General features: G+C 48.0%; 1 protein-coding gene across 1 annotated transcript in view; it reads left to right on the top strand.

The window, feature by feature from the left end:
* Nucleotides 1-9,885, top strand: part of CCZ1 (CCZ1 homolog, vacuolar protein trafficking and biogenesis associated) — a 44,384-nt gene extending 34,499 nt beyond the window's left edge. The window contains exons 13-16 of the mRNA XM_040440731.1: nt 2,452-2,569; nt 3,626-3,784; nt 4,218-4,345; nt 9,557-9,885. Of these exons, the coding sequence (XP_040296665.1) occupies nt 2,452-2,569; nt 3,626-3,784; nt 4,218-4,345; nt 9,557-9,612 (461 nt within the window). The 3' untranslated portion in view covers nt 9,613-9,885. The remainder of the gene's footprint in view (nt 1-2,451; nt 2,570-3,625; nt 3,785-4,217; nt 4,346-9,556) is intronic.
* The last annotated feature ends 12,918 nt before the right edge of the window (nt 9,886-22,803 follow it).

The raw sequence follows: 22,803 nt of genomic DNA, 5'->3' as shown, positions 1-22,803 counted from the left end.
ACATGATATTTGTGTAGTGTGGGTTGCTACGGATGCAGCGCTACCAAATATGTGGAGGAGATTTTATTTTTGCTATTTTTTTTCCATTAAAAAGCATTTTTTTATTGGAATTTTCTTTAATGAATGTTTGTTTTCTTTTTACTTTTTTAAACCATTTAATAACATGGGCCCCAAAAGTCTGCCCCCCATCAATCAGACTCTTACCCTCTTTTCTGTGGATAGGAGATACGTTCTTGTCACGGAACAACCCCTTTAACGGTGATCTGCCACCGTACCTTTTTGGATCCCTGTCTTTCATGAGGTGTTTTCTATCAAATGCAGAAAAAAAGTGCTACCAAATCTTTTCCCGATTTTGTAGATATAGAAAATTTAAATGGTGAAAAGAGTTTTAAGCACAGGATAGCCCACATTCTGTGCAGCCGCCCCCAGGGATACCCCTCTCCAACCCTTTGACCCTTGACGACCCCATGTGCCAGCTAGTTGTATGCCTTGCAACCCTGCCCTATAATAAGCTTGCAAACCCCCCCCCCCAGCCTGTGTCCCCTCTCTTCTTACTCCATGTCAGCACGACCGCTTGGCTCCAGGTTTCTGCTGAAAGAGTGTCACCCGCCTCCCTCATTCTTTATCAAAACTGTGGTGTAAGGGTTTACACATGGGATGAGCTTTCAAGCCCTGCGCCTTGCTTAGAAGGGTTCTGCCATGAGCCGAGGCTTGTGAAGACCACAGAATTATAAATGGCTGAGTATCATCAGAACCCCAAGTCCATAACCTCCTGCCTCTGTACAGTACAGTATCGTGAATAAGGCTGCATATTTGACGCATGATGATAGTGCTCCATAGCGAACTCGTTCCTCCTTTATTTAGAAGAATGGTCTGGGGGGCATGTTTGCTTCCACCGCTTCCTAGTCTTGCAGTTTTCGGCCCAGTGGGGGGTAGAACCCATCCTCGTGTATAGATGTTCCCTTCTGTGCCTTTCCTATTGGCTCGAGCTATCCAGAGATAAGTGGCATGAGATGACTCAAAATGCCCCAAAAACTGGTCATCTTGTGTCACTCAAGAGGAAAGGTCAGGAAGGACATGTATGTGACTAAAAAGTGTCCCAAAAATCTGTGACACCTGAACGTGCCCTAAAGTTTCATGGCAATAAGCATTCACAGGTGCCAAGATGAGGGAGGTATTTACAGCGAGAGGGTTAGTTGTCCACCAGAAGTCTCACCACCCTTTGGAAGAAATGCAGTTGAAAAGTATTTTTTCTAGCTTTGATGTTGGTCAGATGTGGTTTCCTCGTGATTCAGTTGGATTAGTGCTACCTGAAAATACCCTGACTGGGGCGGGTGAGGTAGTCTGTCATCTGTTGTTAGGCAGACCTCCTATATTAGAGCATTAAATAGCTACCCTAAGGCTGTCATGGCTAACCTCCAGCACTAGCTGTTGTAAAACTACAACTCCCAAGATGTCCACTTGCTTGGCAGTTCTCAGAACTCCACAGAAATGAATGGAGCATGCTGGGAGCTGTAGTTTCACCACAGCTGGAGTGCCGGAGGTTAAAATAAGATTTACTTTACACATAGTCTATTCGTGGCATTTTTTGGGGCTTGGAAACGTTTTTTTTTTTGCTTTGGTCACACATTTCTGACGTTTTTTATTCAGCCAGTTATTTTTCCCTATAGAGAAGTCTATGAGAAAATGCCTTGGAAAAAAAGCCACACCCCAGGTATGCCCTGATTTGATAAAAACGCCATGGACCCAAAAAAATGCAATTTAAGTGAAGCAAAACACCACCAAAAAATGCAATGTTTCCTATTGACTTACAGCAAGCATCTGGTCTCGGCATTTTCTCTGCTGGACAAGTCACACGGAGCAGCATTGTAGCCGCAGAGTACTGGGCTGAGAAGTTCACTTGACGGATCTATGATTTCCATAGCAGATACCTGTGGTTGGCCACTGGACTGTTTTGCGCTGCCGTGGATCCACGCAGGGGTTAGAACCATGGTTATTCAATGGGGCTAATCCTTGCATCTTCCATCTGAAATCAGTCACAGGCCCCTTATATCAGCGGCAGAAAAAGTGCCACATATCTGCTTATAACTGTTCCTATGCATGTGGATGGTGTTGCAAAAACCCCTTTTTTTTTCATGCGTGGAATGAGGATTTCACATGGATTTTGCAGCAGATTCTTGGCAAAATGTTAAAAAAAAAATTTAGGACTGTCAGTTTAAAAAAAACATGACGAACATATCTCTGCTGTGTCTCGGCCGCCCTAATGCTGTTCCATGTGGCCTTGCTCATGGCACATCTGATGGGTGATTCAGTGGATGATCTCTCCCACTAGTAAAGTGCTACTACTGTGTCTTATAGACGCCTAATATCAGGAGTTCCACTTTATATACTGCTGGGGCGCAGGGTTCCCTGTTCACCAGTGTTCTAATACTTTTACATTTGTCTTTCAAGCATCTGTGCAACTAACACCGGATTTCTGCCGAAAACTGGACAGCCTTGTGGGACCTCAGCTCACAGTGTTGGCGTCGGACATCTGTGAACAATACAATATCAACAGAAGAATATCGGGGTATGTGGAGTGTCTTCCTCTTGCACACAATGATGGCTGCCATTTTGGTATGCTGATAAGAATATTAGGATATTTAATTTAAAGGGGTTGTCCGAGTGTTTACGCCTAGGGATAGGTCATTGGTATCTGATTGGTGGGGGTCCGACTCAGCGGCACTCCATTGAGCGCACAGCCTCGTCCTAGGCCAGTGATATCATTTTTATTGGTCACGTGGCCTAGACACAGCTCAGTCCCATTCACATGAATGGAGCTGAGCTGCAGTACCAAGCACAGCCACTATACAATGTACGGCGCTGTGCTTGGTGAGCTGCACAGAAGCTGCAGCGCTCAACGAAGAGCTGCTGTCTCTTCAAACAGTTGATCGGCAGGGGTGTCGGGTGCTGGATGCCTCGTGATTAAATACTGATGAATCATCCTGAGAATAGATCATCATTATTAAACACTGGGAAACTCCCTCTATGGTTTAGGTATCATTAGACTGACGCACTGAGCTATACCTGGTCAGCTCACTGACCTGTTACATGTGCGCTTGGCAGCTGAAGGCATCTGTGTTGGTCCCATGTTCGTATGATCTGACATTGCTGAGAAAAATGAAATTTTTATATATGCAAATGAGGCTCTAGGAGCAACGGGGGCGTTGCCGTTACTCCGAGATGCTCTGCTTTATCTGTAACTACCACACTCTCTGCACTTTGATTGCTCTCTGACAGGGCCAAGCAGTGTAAATGTCATCACGCCTAGCCCTGACTTCTGCTCAAGGCAGAGGGGGCGGCAATTGCAGAGAGAGTCTAGAGCCGCTAGGTGTAATGGAAACGCCCCCGTTGCTCCTAGAGGCTCATTTGCATATATTAAAACATCAGTTTTCTCAGCAGTGCAGGCACATAGGAACATGGGACCAACACAGATGCCTTCAGCTGCCAAGTGCACATGTAACAGGTCAGCCAGTGTCATAGGGACAAAACTGCTGACAGATGCCCTTTTAATATCTGCCTCCAGTGTGAACAAGCATATGGTGTGCTTTGCATTTTTTAATAGCGGTTCTCTTTTTATCTCTAGGTCAGAGAAGGAACCTCAGTTCAAGTTTATTTATTTCAACCACATGAACCTAGCAGAGAAAAGTACAATACACCTCAAGAAAACGCCAAGTGTCTCACTAACTTCTGTCCAGCCGGAGCTTATGAAGATTCTTGGAGATATAAATAGTGATTTCACAAGGTGAGCTATCACCCGAAATATTATCTTGTCATAGACAACCCATTTCAGAAGGCAGCCAGCACCCCTGCCAAGCAGAAGCTTTGTCCGGCCATTTTCCCTGCAGGAGGAAGGTAGTATTACATGGTGGTCTTCCAGAACAGATAGGCCATATATACAAGAAGGTGGCATGCTGCCTGTGTGACCATATACCCTTTTATGCTTCAGTGACATACCAACTAGTGATAGCCATGGCCACGAGGAGAGTGGGCGCTGCGCTACAGTAATAGACTCCTTGTGTGGCCCCTTGGAGGCCTTTCTCATCCGAGCTCTGTGTCTGGTATTGCAGCTCAGCCCCAATCGTTTCTCATGGCTGGTGGGGGTCCTAACATTCGTGCATCTCCCCTCCCCAACCAGTCACACATTTCATTTTAAAGTTTGTCCTCCTCCTTTTCAGAGTGGATGAAGATGAAGAAATCATAGTAAAAGCCATGAGTGACTACTGGATCGTAGGGAAGAAGTCTGATCAGCGGGAGTTGTACGTCATCTTAAACCAAAAAAATTCGAATCTAATTGAAGTAAATGGTGAGTACCCAGCGTATCATTGCGTAAATCTGGTGACTCCGTCTGAAGAGGAGAGGAGGTGAACCTGTGATCGGCTGTTTCCATCAGTGTCATGGACTTTGAATGGAGGATGAACGATGATTACTGCTCCAAACTTATGGTCTGGCAGATGGTGGGGGTCCAAGTTGTCAGACCTCCTCTAATCCAGTAGATAGGTGATGAAAGGGTCACAGATTTTTGGTTAAACTTTTTTGATATGCCATAAAGACATATTTAAAGTTTTGATCTGGGTCTGAGGGCTGAGACACCCACAGATCAATAGAACGAGGAAAGAGAGGCATGCATATCATGCTCTCTCTCCTCGCTGCAGGAGATTGGTTCAATAGAAGTCTATGGGCCTGACTAGATTCCAACCTCTTCAGTGAGAGGAGAGAGCTTGATATTGTGTGCGCTTCTCTCTCCAAGTTCTAGAGATCGGTGGGGGTCTGCAAATGTATTATACAGCCGGCACCCTCCATGTATGGAGCGGGCTCAGCGCAGCAGCCCACTCCATACATTCCCTCAGCCACTATGACGTACAGGTACCTCATTGTGGCTGAAGGGGTTGATTAAAAGTGGGAAAAAGTTTTTAAAAATATATATAAAAAAATAATAATTCTAATCACCTCCTTAACCTATATTAAAAGTAAAAGTAAACAATACAAAAGACCATTAGTATTATGTCCCCAAACACCCAAAGTATTAAAATATAAAAATCCTGTGCTCTGAACTCCATACCAAAAAAAAAAAATCAAACTGGCCAATTTGCGTTTTTTTCATCACTTCGCCTACTAAAAAATGTAATAAAAAAAGTGATTAAAAAGTTATAAAAACACTGGTATAAATAGTTATCTGCATATCATCCAAGTGTTAAAACACAAGAAAAACTATACAAGTTTGGTATTACTGTAATTGTACTGACCCCGGAGAATAAAGGTAAAAAAAATAAGCCTGCATACGACTATGTCAATGGAAAAATAAAAACATTACGGCTCCAGGAATGCAGAGGGTAAAAAAAACCAAAAAAATTGCTTGAAGGAGTTAATATGTGGCAGTCAGACGATTTTTTTTTTTCTTGTGTTTGCAAAAGTTTTAATTACATATGAATCTGCGCTTGAGCCCTGACTTTCAAATGATTTCATCTCTCCTCATTTTATGCATGCGAGGCGCGAGAAGCTCTGGTGGCACTGCAGTGACAGAAGTGCTAGCCCTCCTGATGCCTCGGTGCCTCTCTCCGTCAGGTCAGGTTGCTGCTGTGGTTTTGTGTTACTGTTCCATGTGAAACTTTGGAACGGCTCCGAGACGTCATCAATATTCATCCCATCTTTTTTCAGCAGATGGTTTTAATAATTAAAAACCAAGCACATCTTGCACCTTGACATTGGAGGCACAGTCAAATTCAGTAGGTCTCATTACAATGTGCTAATCCACCCGGGGTATGAATGTCATGATTAAAGCCTGACGTGTCAGCGCAGTCATCACAGGTGCCAGTGTTGTCCACGAAGTGTTTTGACAACCGTAATTGTCACTTAGAGGAATGATTGATGCGCAGGAAATAAGCGCTTGCACTCGCATATGTATATTACAGCCAGGATGTAATTGCATCAGAATGTATGGATATTAATAGCCACCTACTCCCTTTTCGAGCTGCTGCCTCTACACGGTGCTCATTACACCCAATTAACTTTGTTTTGGGTCTCCCGTCTTTGTGACCTTTGTTACCTCCCAGTAATTCTAGTTTGCCAACGACCTGCCACGTTATAGGGACCTCATGTGTCAGAAGGATCAACGCTAATAAACCAGGCATACTGCCTGGTAGGGACCTATCCCTCGGTGCACTGAAGCCCTCAGTGCCCTTGGTAACTCCGCAACCGACTTTCACAAGACTGGGATCTTTCCCATGAGCAGAATCAACCCTAACAGCAGTTTAATAGGGTTGATCATACTGTGCTCCTTCCAGGGGTTGGCCTTTCTTGCACATTGGTGGCATATCACTAGGATACGCCACTAATGTCTGATAGGTGCAGTTCCCACCGCTGGGACCTGCACTTATCTCTAGTAAGGAGTCCACGAAGTGAAGGACAGCGGACCGCGCAGCTGCTGTCCATTTATTTCTATGGGATATGCCACCAATGTCTGATAGGTGTGGGTCCTACCTCTGGAACCTGCACTTATCTCGAGACGGAGTCCGCAAAGTGAAGGAGAGCGGACCGCGCATGCGTGGCTGCTGTCCATTTATTTCTATGGGACTGCCGAAAATTGCTTGGCTATTTCCATCAGCCTCATAGAAGTGAATCGGTGGCCGCGATTGTGCCACTCTGCTGTTATTGGCAGTCCCATAGAAATGGATTTCGGGTGGCCTGGCATGTGCAATCCGCTCTTTCACTTTGCAGGCTCCGTTCTAGAGATAGATGTGGGTCCGACCTCTGGGACCCTCGCCTATCGGACATTGGTGGCATATCCTAGCAACCCTTTATCGCCATCATACAGCCATGGACACTATAGATAGGCCTGCCAAGGCAGTAGCTAGAGGTGGTACATTTTACTAATAAACCGGATTAGTAATGAGCAAATCGATTTTATACAAATTGGATTTGTTAAAAAATCTGCCTCTTTGAGCAGTGAGGGGCTGGCAATGCTGCTTAAGAGACCCCCCTCTCTCCCTTGATTGACAGGGCCAGATATCCTGCCTGACCCTGTCAGTCTTGCTCCTGCACCAATGTTCTAAGTAAGCAGTGCAAATGCAGAGGACCACTGCGGTGCCTGTGCATGCGCCATTACACTTTCGGGTGTACCCAAATGTGAGTGGCGCATGCACAGTGCACTGCTCAGGTAGCAGCAACAGATCCCTGGTGAATTTCTGTGAAGTAGGTGATTTATGTTTCAGAGCTTGGCCTCCGTAAGGTGACAGGGAGACTGTTCACAGTACCCGTGGTATACCTCGTCTTTACTCCGTTGCTTGTCTCAGGCCTGTGTCCTATGAACACTTTAGTCCCTGTTCACACTGGCTCCATGACTTTTGTTTATAACTGAAGCCTGGACTTCAACCAGATCCCATTGTATGACGGATCAAAACAGCGACTGATGGTCCGTCAAGGTTCACATGGCTTTTTAGGCAGGTATAGCACTGTGCTATCCTCGCCATCAAACATTGCAGAACCATTGGCAATGTGAACTGAGACTATGATCGAAACACATTTGACTCCTGTGTGGTTTTAAATGGAACCTGTCACCGGGATTTTGTGTATAGAGCTGAGGACATGGGTTGCTAGATGGCCGCTAGCACATCCGCAATACCCAGTCCCCATAGCTCTGTGTGCTTTTATTGTGGGAAAAAAAGCGATTTTATACATATGCAAATTAACCGACGATGAGTCCTGTCCCTGACTCATCTCATGTACAGGACTCATCTCGGGTTAATTTGCATATGTATCAAATCGGTTTTTTTTACACAGTAAAAGCACACAGAGCTATGGGGACTGGGTATTGCGGATGTGCTAGCGGCCATCTAGCAACCCATGTCCTCAGCTTTAGGCCAAATGCACACGGCCGTATTCCGCGGCCGAGAGATGTCCGTGGTATGCCGGGCTTGATTCCTGTTCAAAGCAGGAGCGCACGGCGTCATAGCAACCAATGACGCCGTGCGATCCTGCTCTGAACAGGAATCCGGTCCGTGGTATGCCAGGCTGCTCTCAACCACGGAACACGGCCGTGTGCATTCGGCCTTATACACAAAATCCCGGTGACTGGTTCCCTTTAAACCTTGAGTGCTGCACATTTATATTGTGGATCATTGGAAGCTGGAATCTAGTCCGTTCATCCGCGCTTTACCACTCAACAGCTTGGCTGGCGTATGTTGATTTAATTTCCTGCATACATACATACATACATACATACATACATACATACATACACAATCCTATGATGGTGGATTCACGTGAAGACCATTGTGCCACCCATATCCCCTCATAGATAGTAAGCTTTTGCGAGCCCTCGTTCCTGTTTTCATTGGCGACGTGTTGTCATTTATGATTTTGTTTGTACACGAGGCTACTGATTTGTAAAGCGCTGCTTAATATGTTGGCGCTATATAAAGATTATTAAGGGGGTTGTGCCACCCACTGTCATGCCCTGCTCAGGTTATGTGCGGAGGTCTGCCAGGCTAGCAGCACATGTGTAGTTTGTTTTGTTTTGGGTTTGGATGTGAGCTGTATCCTCCTCCTTCCAGGTGCACTGGGTGGGGTCATTTGTATGAGTTTAAATTACTCCCTTTCCCAGTGTCCTGTGCGGGTTATAGCTTCTATCTTGCTCTGTGGAAGGAATTGCTGTGTCTGCTCAGCTACAGATAAGTTTTTGTTTCTCTCTTGTGTTCTGTCTAGGCTGTTAGGGAGACACCTGCTCCCTCCTTGCTGGAGGAAGCAGGCTGTCTCTTTTCCCCTTTTCCACTATCTTAGGGATCTTAGGGTTTCTTCAATCTTAGGCACAGGGGCACGTTTATTCCCACCTTCAGGGTCTGAACGTGGGCACAGAATTCCAGGGAGAGTTGGTAGGGATTTGCTAGGAGATGATCTTTATCCACAGCTTCTGGCCTAGACACTTGTTTCATGGTTTTCTGTGTTTCTATTGTATCTTGTATCCTACCCAGCGTGACACCCACATGTTTTAAACCAGCACCTGGATCTGAATACTTTTATAATTGCATGTCATTAAAAAATTTGTATAGCTACTGATTTATTCAATAAAATGTATCTGTATAGCGCCACCTGCTGTTTGTTCCTTTCCTTATTTCTTATCCACCTCACTGAGGTGGTCGCACGTGCTCAGTTTAAATCTTCAACTGTCACCAGCCATGTTCACGGTTAGAAGCTGTGGGAAAGAGCAACAGCAGAAAGGACATGTCCCCTGAGCTGTCAGCTTGATATAAATGTAGAAGAACAATCGGAGCAATGAACGAGGAGATCCCTGGATCCATGTGAGGTACAGGGCTGGTTCTAGCTTTGTTGGAAAGAAATTGTCATGTACTATGTGATGTCTGATTTTCATTTTTTACATCAATCATGGCTGTTTGTACTGTTTTAAAGCGACAGAAGTTCTTTATGAAATAATTTGTTGATATGGAATACATGAACCAGCGGTAAATCTGTGTTTCCGCTTTTCATATCTAACCTCCCTTTTCTCCGCTCTCCTTTTCAGATGAAATCAAGAAGCTGTGTGCGACACAATTCAACAACATCTTCTTCCTGGATTAACAAGACGGGAGCATTGATGATGTCTCTGAGACGGCCCGTGACAGCCATTTTGTTCAGCATGGACAGAATATCAGTCATATTATTGACTGGAATGACTGTTGTAAGGCAATACTTGCCTTGTAAGAATCTACTTTCTACCCGTAGACCCAACGATCCGACCATTTTTAGATTTTAACTATTTATCAGAGCTCGACTTGGATCATCTTCATTCCATTTCTGTTACATGAATATGACTGCCGCTAATAAACCCACTAATCATTGTTATACTTTTAATTGTCTGGCCTCCACTCTTCCTTTTTTTCCTTTTGTTCTGGTTAGTTTCTCCAATTTCATTTATCCAACGTCCAGTAATCCAGTCTGGCACCTGTAGAGGGTAGGCGATGTTCTGTCTGCATGGGAGCCTACAGATTCCATCACATTTCATGGATCCGCAGAGGGTATTTGTTCCCATCAAAATGACAAACACCCTGCGGAACCAAGCGGAGCCCATTATCCATCAGGTGCCACTTGTATCCGCTGTGTGAGGGATCCAGCAGGGCATTGTAGGTTTCATTGTAAACAGAAGCCACAGGTAGGTTTTTTTTTTTTTTTTTTTTTTTTTTTTCCTTTTGGAGAAAGTTCTTGATTTAGCTAATACCCTTCACCATGTTGCAAAACCTTTTTAAAGGGCATCTGTCAGCAGATTTGTACCTATGACACTGGCTGACCTGTTACATGTGCACTCGGCAGCTGAAGGCATCTGTGTTGGTCCCATGTCCATATGTGCCCGCATTGCTGGGAAAAATGCTCTGTCCTCTCTACAACTGCCGCACCCTCTGCACTTTGATTGACAGGACCAGGTGTTATAAATTTTTTCACTGCCTGGCCCTGTCGAAGTGCAGAGGGCGCGGCAGTTGCAGAGAGAGCAGATCCTCTCGGTGTAATGACAACGCCCCCGTTGCTCCTAGAGGCTCATTTGCATATATTAAAACATTGTTTTTCTCAGCAATGCGGGCACATAGTAACATGGCACCAGTTTCATAGGTACAGATCTGCTGACAGATGCCCTTTAAAGAGTGGGACATTTTACAATAGGGTAGCGCCCCCCACTAGGTGGCACTACAGAGACATATCCTTTTCCTAGGAAGCATTGCCTGGCCTATAAGACGTCCTACACCAGTTCCAATGCTCTCCTAGAATTTCACAAAGTTAGGCCTCATGCACACGACCGTTGTTTTGGTCCGCATCCGAGCCGCAGTTTTTGCGGCTTGGATGCGGAACCATTTACTTCAATGGGACTGCAAAAGATGCAGACAGCACTCAGTGTGCTTTCCGCATCCATTGCTCCGTTCCGTGGTCCGCAAAAAAAATATAACCTGTCCTATTCTTGTCTGTTTTGCGGACAAGAATAGGCAGTTACATCAATGGTTGTCCGTGGCGTTCCGCAAATTGCAGGAACGCACACGGACGCCATCCGTGTTTTGCAGATCCGCAATTTGTGGACCGCAAAACACACAACGGTCGTGTTCATGAGCCCTTAGAAGCAGGCATGCAGTGGAGATTCAATCATTTAAAGGGCCTCTGTCAGCAGATTTGTACCTATGACACTGGCCGACCTGTTACATGTGCCCTTGGCAGCTGAAGGAATCTGTGTTGGTCCCATGTTCGCTGAGAAAAATGAATTTTATATATATATATACGGCCACATGTGAACATGGGACCAACACCAATAGGTACTAATCTGCTGGCAGATGCCCTTTAACTCTGTGTCACTGTGAAGAAAGCGGGGGATGAGCAATGAGGGGCTGGCAGAGGAAGCAGGGAGAGCCAGGGTGCACAGAGTAGCTTGGGCCCGCCCTTGATGCACTTAACTGCTTATTTGCATATAAAAATTAAAAGTACTTTTGATGCAACAGATCACTAAATGAAAGGAATCATGCCTTTCAGCTGAGCTAGCCCTACAAGACATGGTACCTGGTCTAACAGTGAATTTCCATGTGACAGATTTCCTCTAAACAGTGTTACTTGTGCAATAGATTTGCATTGGCAGTGCATTGTGGCTATTCTAATTGAATTATTCAGTGTGTGACACTATCGCCATCTAGTGGATATGATTGGTATTTATGTGCAGGAGAGTAATGACCTTAAACTTTTTTTTTTTTTTACCTAGTATCAGTATGTCACACAATGAAAATTTTAGACTCTATATTTTTTGTTTTCCTTTAGTTGAAAAAGAAACCCAGTTTTCATGTCCCAGTTCTCTGAATGCAGCGTGTTCTCATTCTGGTTGTTATGACCATGTATACTGTATATCTATTGTAATCATGTGGCTTTTTATTATACTACTGTATGTTTTTATTGAAAAATAACTGCACCGCCTAAAGTCATGATAAAATCACACAATTGGGCCTCATGCACACGGCCGTTGTTTTGGTCCGCATCCAAGCCGCAGTTTTGGCGGTTTGGATGCGGACCCATTCACTTCAATGGGGCCGCAAAAGATGCGGACAGCACTCTGTGCTGTCCGCATCCGTTGCTCCATTCCATGGTCCGCAAAAAAAAAAAAAATATATAACCTATCCTATTCTTGTCCGTGTTTCGTGGACAAGAATAGGCAGTTATAGCAATGGCTGTCCGTGCCGTTCCACAAATTGCAGAACGCACACGGATGCCATCTGTGTTTTGCGGACCGCAAAACATACCGGTAGTGTGCATGAGGCCTTACTGTGAAGTCCGATACACTGAGGTTGTGCGGACTCGCAGACGGCACAGTACTCGTGTATATGAGTTCTTCAGGACTTACATTTATCATAACTAGCACAAAAAGTGAGGACCAATAGCATCCAATCAGATTGCTGCTTAAAAAAAGTCCCCTCCAAGACCTCAGTGCTGCATTAGACCTCGTTCACATTTCCACACGTACTCATTGATTTTAATGTCTGTTCACACATCACTAATTTTTTTTCTTTTTTTTTTTTTTTTCTAACCGTGGGTGAAAAAAAAATAAAAAATCTGAGTCCGTGGTACCCATTACAGTCTATGGGTCCATAAATATCACAACACGGATGGCATCTGTGTTTGGTAAATTTTTCACTAATAGGGCTCATGCCCACTATCGTGTGCTGCAGACCACAAATTACAATCTGCAAGGCACGGGCACTGACCGTGGAGCCGCCACATGCGGATCGCGGACCCATTCGGAGGCACAGACAGAAACCCCATGGAAACACTCCGTAGTCCTTCCGTTTGGTTCAGTGCCTCCGTTCCGCACCGACCTTCCAGATTGCGGACCCATTCAAGTGAATGGGTCCGCATCTGTGATGCAGGGCCAGAACTGCCGGGTCCCATATTTTGCGGGCCGCAAGACGGGCCAGGCCGGCACACTGTCGTGGGCATGAGTCCTTAGGAGAAATTAGCTCCCTTAGGACTTAATGACAGGAATGACCCGAGTGTGTTCATTTAAATCTCCATTCTTACCGCTGTGAATGTGTTAATTGTATTCAGCTGGGCTCGACCGTATAGGCGGTAGCAAAGAAGTCTTAGCGTCGTGGTTGCTATGACGACTAGACGCAGTGACGAGTATAAGATGCGCCTGTGAGCGCTACCCAGTCACTGGCCTGATGATGCGCAAGTTAGCGCGAAACGGCTGTCGCCGCTGACTTCAGCGGTGTCTTACCGCACCATACACTCCAGCCCGAAGTGCCTTTCTTTTAACTTTTATAAGAATAAAGAACTGTCTATCAACGCTGGTGAGTGCCGCCTGTTCTATCATCTTCCGCATTTGTATACTTATACTATTGAGGTTGTGCACCACCGACAGTGTTTAAGTGACAGGTGCTGGGGACCGGGTAATCACCACATATGTGACGTCTGGCAGTGCCGCCTATCAATCTTTTTCTCAAACCCCTGTATGTCTTATGGACTTTTTACGGGTAGAGCACGCTAACCATTCTTTGACTCACACACATTTGTTACCCATGGCGTCCGACGAGCCAGCACCTAGTCTGAACATGGGCAGAGAAGGAGCTGGTGCGTTTTTCACAGATTGCAACTGCCAAGATACGCTCCAGTCTATGAGCGTTAACCCCTTAGGGACACAGCCTTATTTCACCTTAAGGACCAGGCCATTTTTTGCAAATCTGACCAGTGTCACTTTAAGTGGTGATAACTTTAAAACACTTTGACTTATCCAGGCCATTCTGAGATTGTTTTTTCGTCACATATTGTACTACATGACACTGGTAAAATGAAGTCTAAAAAAATCATTTTTATTTATAAAAAAATACCAAATTTACCAAAAATTTGTAAAAAATTGCAAATTTCCAAGTTTCAATTTCTCTACTTCTATAATACATACGGTGGTCACCTGAGGGGTTAGTTCATGTGATATTTTTATAGAGCCGGTCGATACGGACGCGGCGATACCTAATATGTATACTTTTTATTTATGTAAGTTTTACACAATGATTTCATTTTTGAAACAAAAAAAATCATGTTTTAGTGTTTCCATAGTCTAAGAGCCATAGTTTTTTCAGTTTTTGGGCGATTATCTTGGGTAGGGTATGATTTTTGCGGGATGTCATGACTGTTTGATTGGTACTATTTTGGCGTACATGCGACTTTTTTGATCACTTTTATTCCCTTTTTTGGGAAGTAAGGTGGGCAAAATTTCAATTTCATCATAGTTTTTTATTTTTATGGCGTTCACCGTTCGGGTAAAGTAACATGACCGTTTTATAGATCAGGTCGTTACGGACGCGGTAATATCAAACATGTGTAGGGAATTTTATTTTTTTCATTTTTAATCAGTGATAAATGTGTCTTTTGATTTTTACTTTTTTTTTTTCACTTTTTTCACTTTTTTTGGACCCAGACCCACTTGGCTCATGAAGATCCAGTGGGTCTGATGTCTGTATAATACAGTACAGTACACTATATAGTGTACTGTACTTTACTTACTTTGTCTGAACAGATCTATGCCTTTAGCACAGATCTGTTCAGCACCATGGACAGCAGGATGCCTGAGAAGGCGTCCTGTTGCCATGGAAACCTTCCCCGTCTGCTCAATTGTGGCCACAACTGCGCAGACAGGGAAGGGTAAGGAGGGGGGCTCCCTCCCTCTGTGACCCCATCCTGTCTGGGGGCTGCAGAGGCACAGCAGCCCCCCGATGGGAGAGGGAGGGAGCTCCCGACTGTTGACCTCTGCTTTTCCTCTGTATGGAAAGGGTTAAATGGCTGACATCGCATCACAGATGTCAGCCGTTTATACCAGAGTGTCAGCAATTGTCACGGAACCATGAACCAGACGTACAACAAGAGATAAGTGAAAATAAGAAGGCTTTATTGAAAATAAAGCTGTAAAGCAAAAGTCCAAACGGATGGCGAAACCGAAGCAGAGTCTTTGCGAAGCCAGAGGTCAGGAACCAGCAGGGTAGTCAGACGAAGCCAGGATCAGGAACCAGCAGGGTAGTCAGACGAAGCCAGGATCAGGAACCAGCAGGGTAGTCGGATGAAACCAGGATCAGGAACCAGCAGGGTAGTCGGACGAAACCAGGATCAGGAACCAGAAGCAGCAGCAGTCTTAGAAGCATGTGAACACAGGAGGACCAAGCAAGGAACTGAAGCCACAGACCTCCTATATATATATGAGCTAGGCATCCAGCTCCTCCCAGTGGGAAGGAGGAGCCGCAGGGTGGGAGGCTACAAGAAACCCAGAAACCAAGATGGCCGCCAGCACATGTCAAACGAAGGAGAACAGCAAGAAGGTAAGACCATGACAGTACCTCCCCCTCAAGGGCCCCTCCTCCGCGGAGTAAAGAACGGTTTCTGAGGGAAGCGTGCGTGGAAGGCTCGGAGCAAGGCAGGAGCATGGACATCTGCAGAGGGAACCCAGGAACGCTCCTCTGGACCATAACCACGCCAATGGACCAAAAACTGCACCCGACCGCGGACCAGGCGTGAGTCCAGGATATTGCTCACCTCATACTCCTCACGATTGCCCACTTGGACCGGACGAGGCCGAGGAACCGAGGAAGTGAAACGATTACACACCAGTGGCTTCAACAGGGAGACATGAAACACGTTGGAGATCCGCATGCCAGGAGGAAGCGCAAGGGCATAGGCTACCGGGTTTACCCTGCGAAGCACTCGGAAGGGACCAACAAAGCGAGGCGCCAGCTTGGGAGTGGGCACTCGAAGGTTGAGGTTGCGGGTGGACAACCATACACGGTCTCCGACCTGGTAGGAAGGAGCAGGCGCTCGTCTGCGATCAGCCTGGAGTCTCTGGCGCTGCGCAGAGACCTCAAGGGACTTCTGGATCAGTACCCAAGAAGCACGTAGGACGGAAAGGTGATCCTCCACAGCCGGAATATCCTGGGGAGAGAATACCTCCGGTAACACGGCAGGTTGGAACCCATAATTGGCCATGAAGGGAGACGTCCCAGAGGAAGAGTTCACCGCCGTGTTCCTGGCAAACTCAGCCCAAGGCAGGAGGTCAACCCAATTGTCTTGGTGATCGGAGGCATAGCAACGAAGGAATTGCTCCAAGGCCTGATTGGATCGTTCTGCGGCCCCATTGGACTGAGGGTGGTAGGCCGAGGAGAAGGAGAGATGAATCCCCAACTGGGAGCAAAAGGCGCGCCAGAACCTGGACACAAACTGACTCCCCCGATCCGACACAATCTCCTTGGGCAATCCGTGCAACCGGAAGACCTCCCTGGCAAAAATCGTGGCCCACTCTTGTGCAGAGGGTAACTTCTTGAGAGGAACACAGTGGCACATTTTGGAAAACCGATCCACAATCATGAGAATGACCGTATGGCCTCGGGATGCAGGGAGGTCCACAATGAAATCCATCCCCAGGTGTGACCATGGGCGCTCCCCGGTGGCTATGGGTTGCAGAAGGCCCAACGGAAGGTGCCGAGGGGACTTACTCTGGGCACAAACGGAGCATGCCGCTACATATGCGGCGATGTCGGAACGTAGGGAAGGCCACCAGAACAGACGTGAAACAGCCCAGGACAGCTGATTCTTTCCAGGATGCCCCGCGGTCTTGGAGTTATGGTAGGTTCGCAACAACCGAGTGCGCAACTCCTCAGGCACAAAACATCTGCCGTTGGGTCTCCCAGAGGGAGCACCAGATTGAGCCGCCAAAATCTGCTCACCCAGGGGAGAAGTCAGGCTGGTGCAAATGGCGGCCAGGATCTGATTCGGAGGTATGACCGAAGTCGGAATCGACTCCTCCCTGGACAGCTCGGAGTACTGCCGTGATAAGGCATCCGCCCTGATGTTCTTGGAACCGGGTAGGTAGGAGACCACGTAATTAAAACGTGACAAGAACAGAGCCCATCTGGCCTGACGTGGTGTCAATCTCTTGGCCTCAGAAAGGTAGGTCAGATTCTTGTGGTCCGTCAGGATGAGGACCGGAACCACCGAACCCTCGAGCAAGTGCCTCCATTCTTTAAGGGCCTGCACGATGGCGAATAACTCCCTGTCACCAATCTGATAGTTGCACTCCGCGGAAGACAGTTTCCGGGAGTAAAACCCACAAGGAAGCAGAGGACCCTCTGGTGTTCTACGCTGAGACAGAAGGGCGCCTACTCCCGTCTCAGACGCGTCCACCTCGAGGACAAAGGGCAACCCAGGGTTGGGATGCGACAGAATCGGAGCCGACACAAAGGCGGACTTTAGAGCCTCAAAAGCTCGGATGGCCTCGAGCGGCCAGACCTGGGAATTACTGCCCTTTCTGGTCAGATCCGTGAGAGGCTTGGCTAGCATGGAAAAGTCCCTGATGAACTTCCGATAATAATTGGCGAAGCCCAAAAAGCGCTGCAGGGAACGAAGACCACTGGGCTGGGGCCACTGTAAGACAGCCGAAACCTTCTCAGGATCCATGGAGAACCCCTCAGCGGAAATGATGTAACCTAAGAAGGTTACCTGGGATCGGTGAAATTCGCACTTCTCAAGCTTACCGAACAGCTTGTTCTCTCGTAACCGTTGCAACACTCGTCTGACATCCAGAATGTGGGCCTCCATGGATTCAGAATATACCAAGATGTCATCCAAATAGACCACCACACACTGCTGCAACAGGTCACGGAAAACATCGTTGATGAATTCCTGAAAGACTGCGGGCGCATTGCACAACCCAAAGGGCATAACCAAGGATTCATAATGACCGGTCCTGGTGTTAAACGCGGTCTTCCACTCATCGCCCGCCTTGATCCTTACCAGGTTATATGCCGCCCTCAGGTCGAGTTTGGTAAAGACCGTGGCCCCTTTAAGGCGATCGAACAGCTCGGAAATCAAGGGTATCGGGTAAGCGTTCTTGATCGTGATGCGATTGAGACCCCTGTAATCGATGCAAGGCCTCAACTCACCGCCCTTCTTTTTCACAAAGAAAAATCCAGCCCCTGCCGGGGACGAGGATTTGCGAATGTGTCCGCGTGAAAGCGCCTCCCTCACGTACTTCTCCATGGCCTCATTCTCCGCTACCGACAGTGGATAGACTTTGCCACGAGGAGGAACGGCACCAGATTGTAACTCTATGGCACAATCGTATGGGCGGTGCGGAGGTAGGGCAACCGCGCGCACCTTATCGAATACATCCCGGTACTCCTCGTATTCAGGAGGCAACAGAGAGTCCGAGGAAGTACACAGCAACTTGACAGACCCATGGATGCAACTAGCCCCACACTGCGGTGACCACGAGAGGATCTCGGCCGATCTCCAATCGAAAGTCGGATTATGCTTCTGGAGCCAGGGGTACCCCAAGACCACCAAGGGGTCTGCCGTCTATCGCCTCAAGAGCCAGTGGGGAACCTCGAGCCTGCAGAGGAATGGAATTGGCGGCAGCGAACACACTATCAATGAACAAACCACCAGCACCAGAGTCCACCAACGCCTGGGTCATCACCGAGCCCCCGACCCAGGAGAGGACAACAGTGATCAGTGGTTTGTCAACACGGGAAACCGGGGACGAGGAGACTCCACCCAAGATCTGCCCCCGACAGGATCTCAGGTGCGAGCGTTTCCCGGACGGTTCGGACATGCCAACCGAAAATGCCGACCGAGACCACAGTACATGCATCGGCCCTCGCGTCTCCGGAGTACCCTCTCCCCCTCGGACAGGCGAGCAAACCCCAGCTGCATGGGTTCACCCCCAGACAAGTCATCCCCAGGAGGCGTGGGAGGAGAGGGAGGCACGGGTGGGACAGCAAACGTAGGCGCCAATCTGTTGGAAAACCTCCGCAGGCTCTCCTTAAAGGAAGGTCTCTCCCTGAGTCTGGTGTCAATCAAAATCAGGAAAGAAATAAGAGACTCGAGCTCCACTGGTAGGTCCTTAGCTGCAACCTCATCCTTCAAGGCATCGAGAGACCATGAGAGAAAGCAGCGACCAGAGCCTCATTATTCCAGCCCACCTCTGCTGCCAGGGTACGAAACTCAATGGCGTATTCAGCTACGGATCGTGAACCCTGTCTGATGGACATAAGGAGCTTCGCAGCAGAGGCAGCACGAGCCGGCACATCGAATACCTTCCGAAGAGAAGCAACAAAACCGGGAAAACTCGGCAACCACCGGATTGGTTGTTCACCCATAAAGGGCTGGCCCAGGCCCAAGCCTTGTCCGAGAGCAGCGAGATCAAGAAGCCACCTTTGATCTCTCAGTAGGAAAGGCATGTGGCAGCAACCTCGAAATAAATGCCCACCTGGTTAAGGAAACCTCGGCACTGAGTTGGCTCTCCCCCAAAGCGCTGTGGAAGAGGGGCAGAAACCGATCATGACCCCGAAAACACCGCAGGCGCAACAACAGGTGTCGAGGTAGACTCTGGCGCAACAACCGGAGCGGCAGTAGGAGCGGGCCCAGGAGCGACAACCGACCCATCGGCAACAGGAGCGAAATGAGCCGTGCGTTCAAGCAGGGTTTGCAACGCCACAAGCGAACCGACCCAACAGGTGATCCTGCTGATCAAGTACTGGCAACCAGCGTGGGTAGCGAGGATGGCCCTGTACCGTCAGAATTCATGGCTTGGTCCTAATGTCACGGAACCATGAACCAGACGTACAACAAGAGATAAGTGAAAATAAAAAGCTTTATTGAAAATATGCTGTAAAGCAAAAGTCCAAACGGATGGCGAAACCGAGCAGAGTCTTTGCGAAGCCAGAGGTCAGGAACCAGAAGGGTAGTCAGACGAAGCCAGGATCGGAACCAGCAGGGTAGTCAGACGAAGCCAGGATCGAGGAACCAGCAGGGTAGCGGACGAAACCAGGATCAGGAACCAGCAGGGTAGTCGGACGAAACCAGGATCAGGAACCAGAAGCAGCAGCAGTCTTAGAAGCATGTGAACACAGGAGGACCAAGCAAGGAACTGAAGCCACAGACCTCCTATATATATGAGCTAGGCATCCAGCTCCTCCCAGTGGGAAGGAGGAGCCGCAGGGTGGGAGGCTACAAGAAACCCAGAAACCAAGATGGCCGCCAGCACATGTCATTACAGAAGAGAACAGCAAGAAGGTAAGACCATGACAGCAATGTGCTGGCACCCTGGTATAACCCACTGGCCACCAATGATTATTCAAAAGGAGGCGGACGGGGGATCGCGATCCAGCCTGCGCCCGCAACCCCCCTGCACCTCCCGCCAGCATAAATCATTGATGCCTAAAACTATATTTTAGGCATTAAAGTTTCTGGGACCGCGGGGATCAGAAACTGCAGAAAGCGCAGCAAACCGCAGGTCTGATTTGACCTGCGGTTTGTTGCGATCACCGACATGGGGGGGCATTTAGCGCGAGGTGCCTACTCAATGATTTGAGCAGGCAACCTTGTTCCGATCACCGCCGGCCGGGGCGGCAGTGATCGGAACAACACATGACGTACCGGTACGTCATGTGTCCTGAAGAGGTTAAGTCTCTGGAATACAGAATAACACAATTGGCAGATAAAGAAGTACGCCTTTTTTGGACGTAAATTCACTTACATCATATCAGGAGAGCCAGAGAGTCCCTAGAGGACTGAGAATCTACAAGGAACTCCTGCAATATGAGGGCGATGAAACATTTGTAGCCAAATGGAAAGAAATGCACATGAATTTCTCCATGCAAAATACTGCAGATGGTGCTGCAACAAGATGAAGCAGAGTATGCGGCTGTTAATGAAGATCTGACTAAAATGAAAGAGGAACTCAAAGGCAGATTAACTGATACACAATATCTCAACTTTGAGAAAAAAAATGAATAAAAAGCTAATACTAGGGGGCATGGCCAGCAGCCGCATGAGAGCACGCGTTTGAGTGCAGCTCCGATAATCCCTAGTCTATCCTGCATTATCCTGACAAACTGTCCGAACCCCCACAGCTGAGTGGACGGTGTGCAGGCGTAAGAAGACCCCGCACGCCGACCATGGGTCCTAACAAAGCGCAGGCTGCAGCTGAGAAGCTTAAGGAGTTTGCCCGTACAGAGGCCCAACTTGGCGCCGCGGCAGCTACTCCGTCCCGCGCTGCTATTACCCGCGGCCAAGCTGCCCAATAAGTGGAGCCGGGGGGATGCGCTGAACCTGAATTCACCCTGAAGGCTGCTACTGGCAGCTCTTGTCGGCTATCTCCTCTTGCCAGACCTCACTTACTGGAAGATAGAGGAGGTGCGTGTGGATCTGGGCCTGCTGAGACACGACGTCCAACAGTTGAGAGACCGGGTCAAACACACGGAGGATCGAGTGTCTGCCCTGGAGGACCAGACCCATGGCGGTTAAAGTACAGGAGTTGGAGCGCTCCGTTGGTCCAGTGGCAGCAAAAATGTGACGATTTGGAAAACAGGGCCCGACGTAACAACGTCAGAATCCTGGGTCTCCCGGAAAAAGCAGAGGTCCCGCCACCTTCCTGGAATCATGGTTCAAAGAACAGTTTCCCGACGCACCATTTTCTACTGCCTATGCTGTGGAGAGAGCGCATCGAGTTCCCCCCTGACCTCCCCTAGACCTCTCCTGGCACGTCTGCTGAACTGGAAGGACAGGATCTCATCCTCAGCCTGGCCAGGAACAAGCAGGAAAGTCAGACATGACAACACACGCGTCTCATTTTCCCGGACTTTCCTGCCGACCTTCAGAGAGGAGAGCCACATTCGTATCGGTCAAGCATCGGCCTCCATGAGTTAAACCTTCAATACTCCATGGCGTACCCAGCGCGGCTCTCCGAGTTGTCGACGGCGACAGAACAGTCTTCTTCACCGATCCTAGGGAGGCTGAGGACTGGGTTTCCAGGAAGCCAGGACGTCCCGGACTGCGCTGAGGCGGCAACTGAGCATCTCCTGCAAGTAAATCTCTTATCGAGCCGTGTCGGGACAGGCCTCTTGAGCTTGCCACTATTGTCACATCAGTTTTGTTGAGACTTGTTGCTCACTTGCCTGTGAGATATACAGTTATCTATTACCGTGGCAGTATAACATTAACTGTTGTAGAGGGTAGGAGCACTACCTGCATAGTTATTACACCTGATTACGCTATGCAGGTCCCCTAGTTACCAGCCACTATGTTAGTCGGCTTTGGCGCCGACGATTTTATGTTCATATTGTTTTTGCTTTGCATTATGTTCGAAACTGCTCAAGTTTACTTAACTCAAGTATGGTTACACCACTTCACACTGATTGCATGGGGGGCGCTGGAGAGTAGGGATTGCGGCTCCGGGTGCTCAATATATGCACCCTGGCTGAGCGCTCTTTCTGCTGAATTTCTGTTAGTGCACACATGGCCTCCATGAGGGTCCTGTCTTGGAATGTGCGGGGCCTAGGTGACGCTAAGAAAAGAATCACTGTGTTCTCTCATATACGCTCCCTTAATCCACACATTATAGGCCTCCAGGAAACCCATCTGACTCCAGAAACGGGTAACAAGCTCAGAAAACCCTGGGTTCAACACCTTATCAATGCTTACGGTAGCTCTCACTCCAGGGGGGTCGCCTGATGGTCCACAGAAGTCTAGGTTGGAGGTCTGTCACTCTGTTGTGGATCCAGAGGGACAATATATCTTCCTGCATGTGTACATCAATTGCGCCCCATTTGTAATCATTAATGTGTATAATCCTCCTCCTGCCTCCCTTTCCCTCCTACAGGCGGTGACAGGCTTTGTAGCTCAGCATCCCACTGCTCGCCTACCCTGCATGGGGGACTTTAACCAGGTCATGAACGAGGATATGGATAGGTTTCGCACAGGGGGTAGCGGGGA

Source organism: Bufo bufo, chromosome 7, assembly GCF_905171765.1.
Source record: "Bufo bufo chromosome 7, aBufBuf1.1, whole genome shotgun sequence".
In the NCBI taxonomy this organism is placed as follows: domain Eukaryota; kingdom Metazoa; phylum Chordata; class Amphibia; order Anura; family Bufonidae; genus Bufo; species Bufo bufo.
This window is presented reverse-complemented; position numbering and strand designations above follow the sequence as displayed.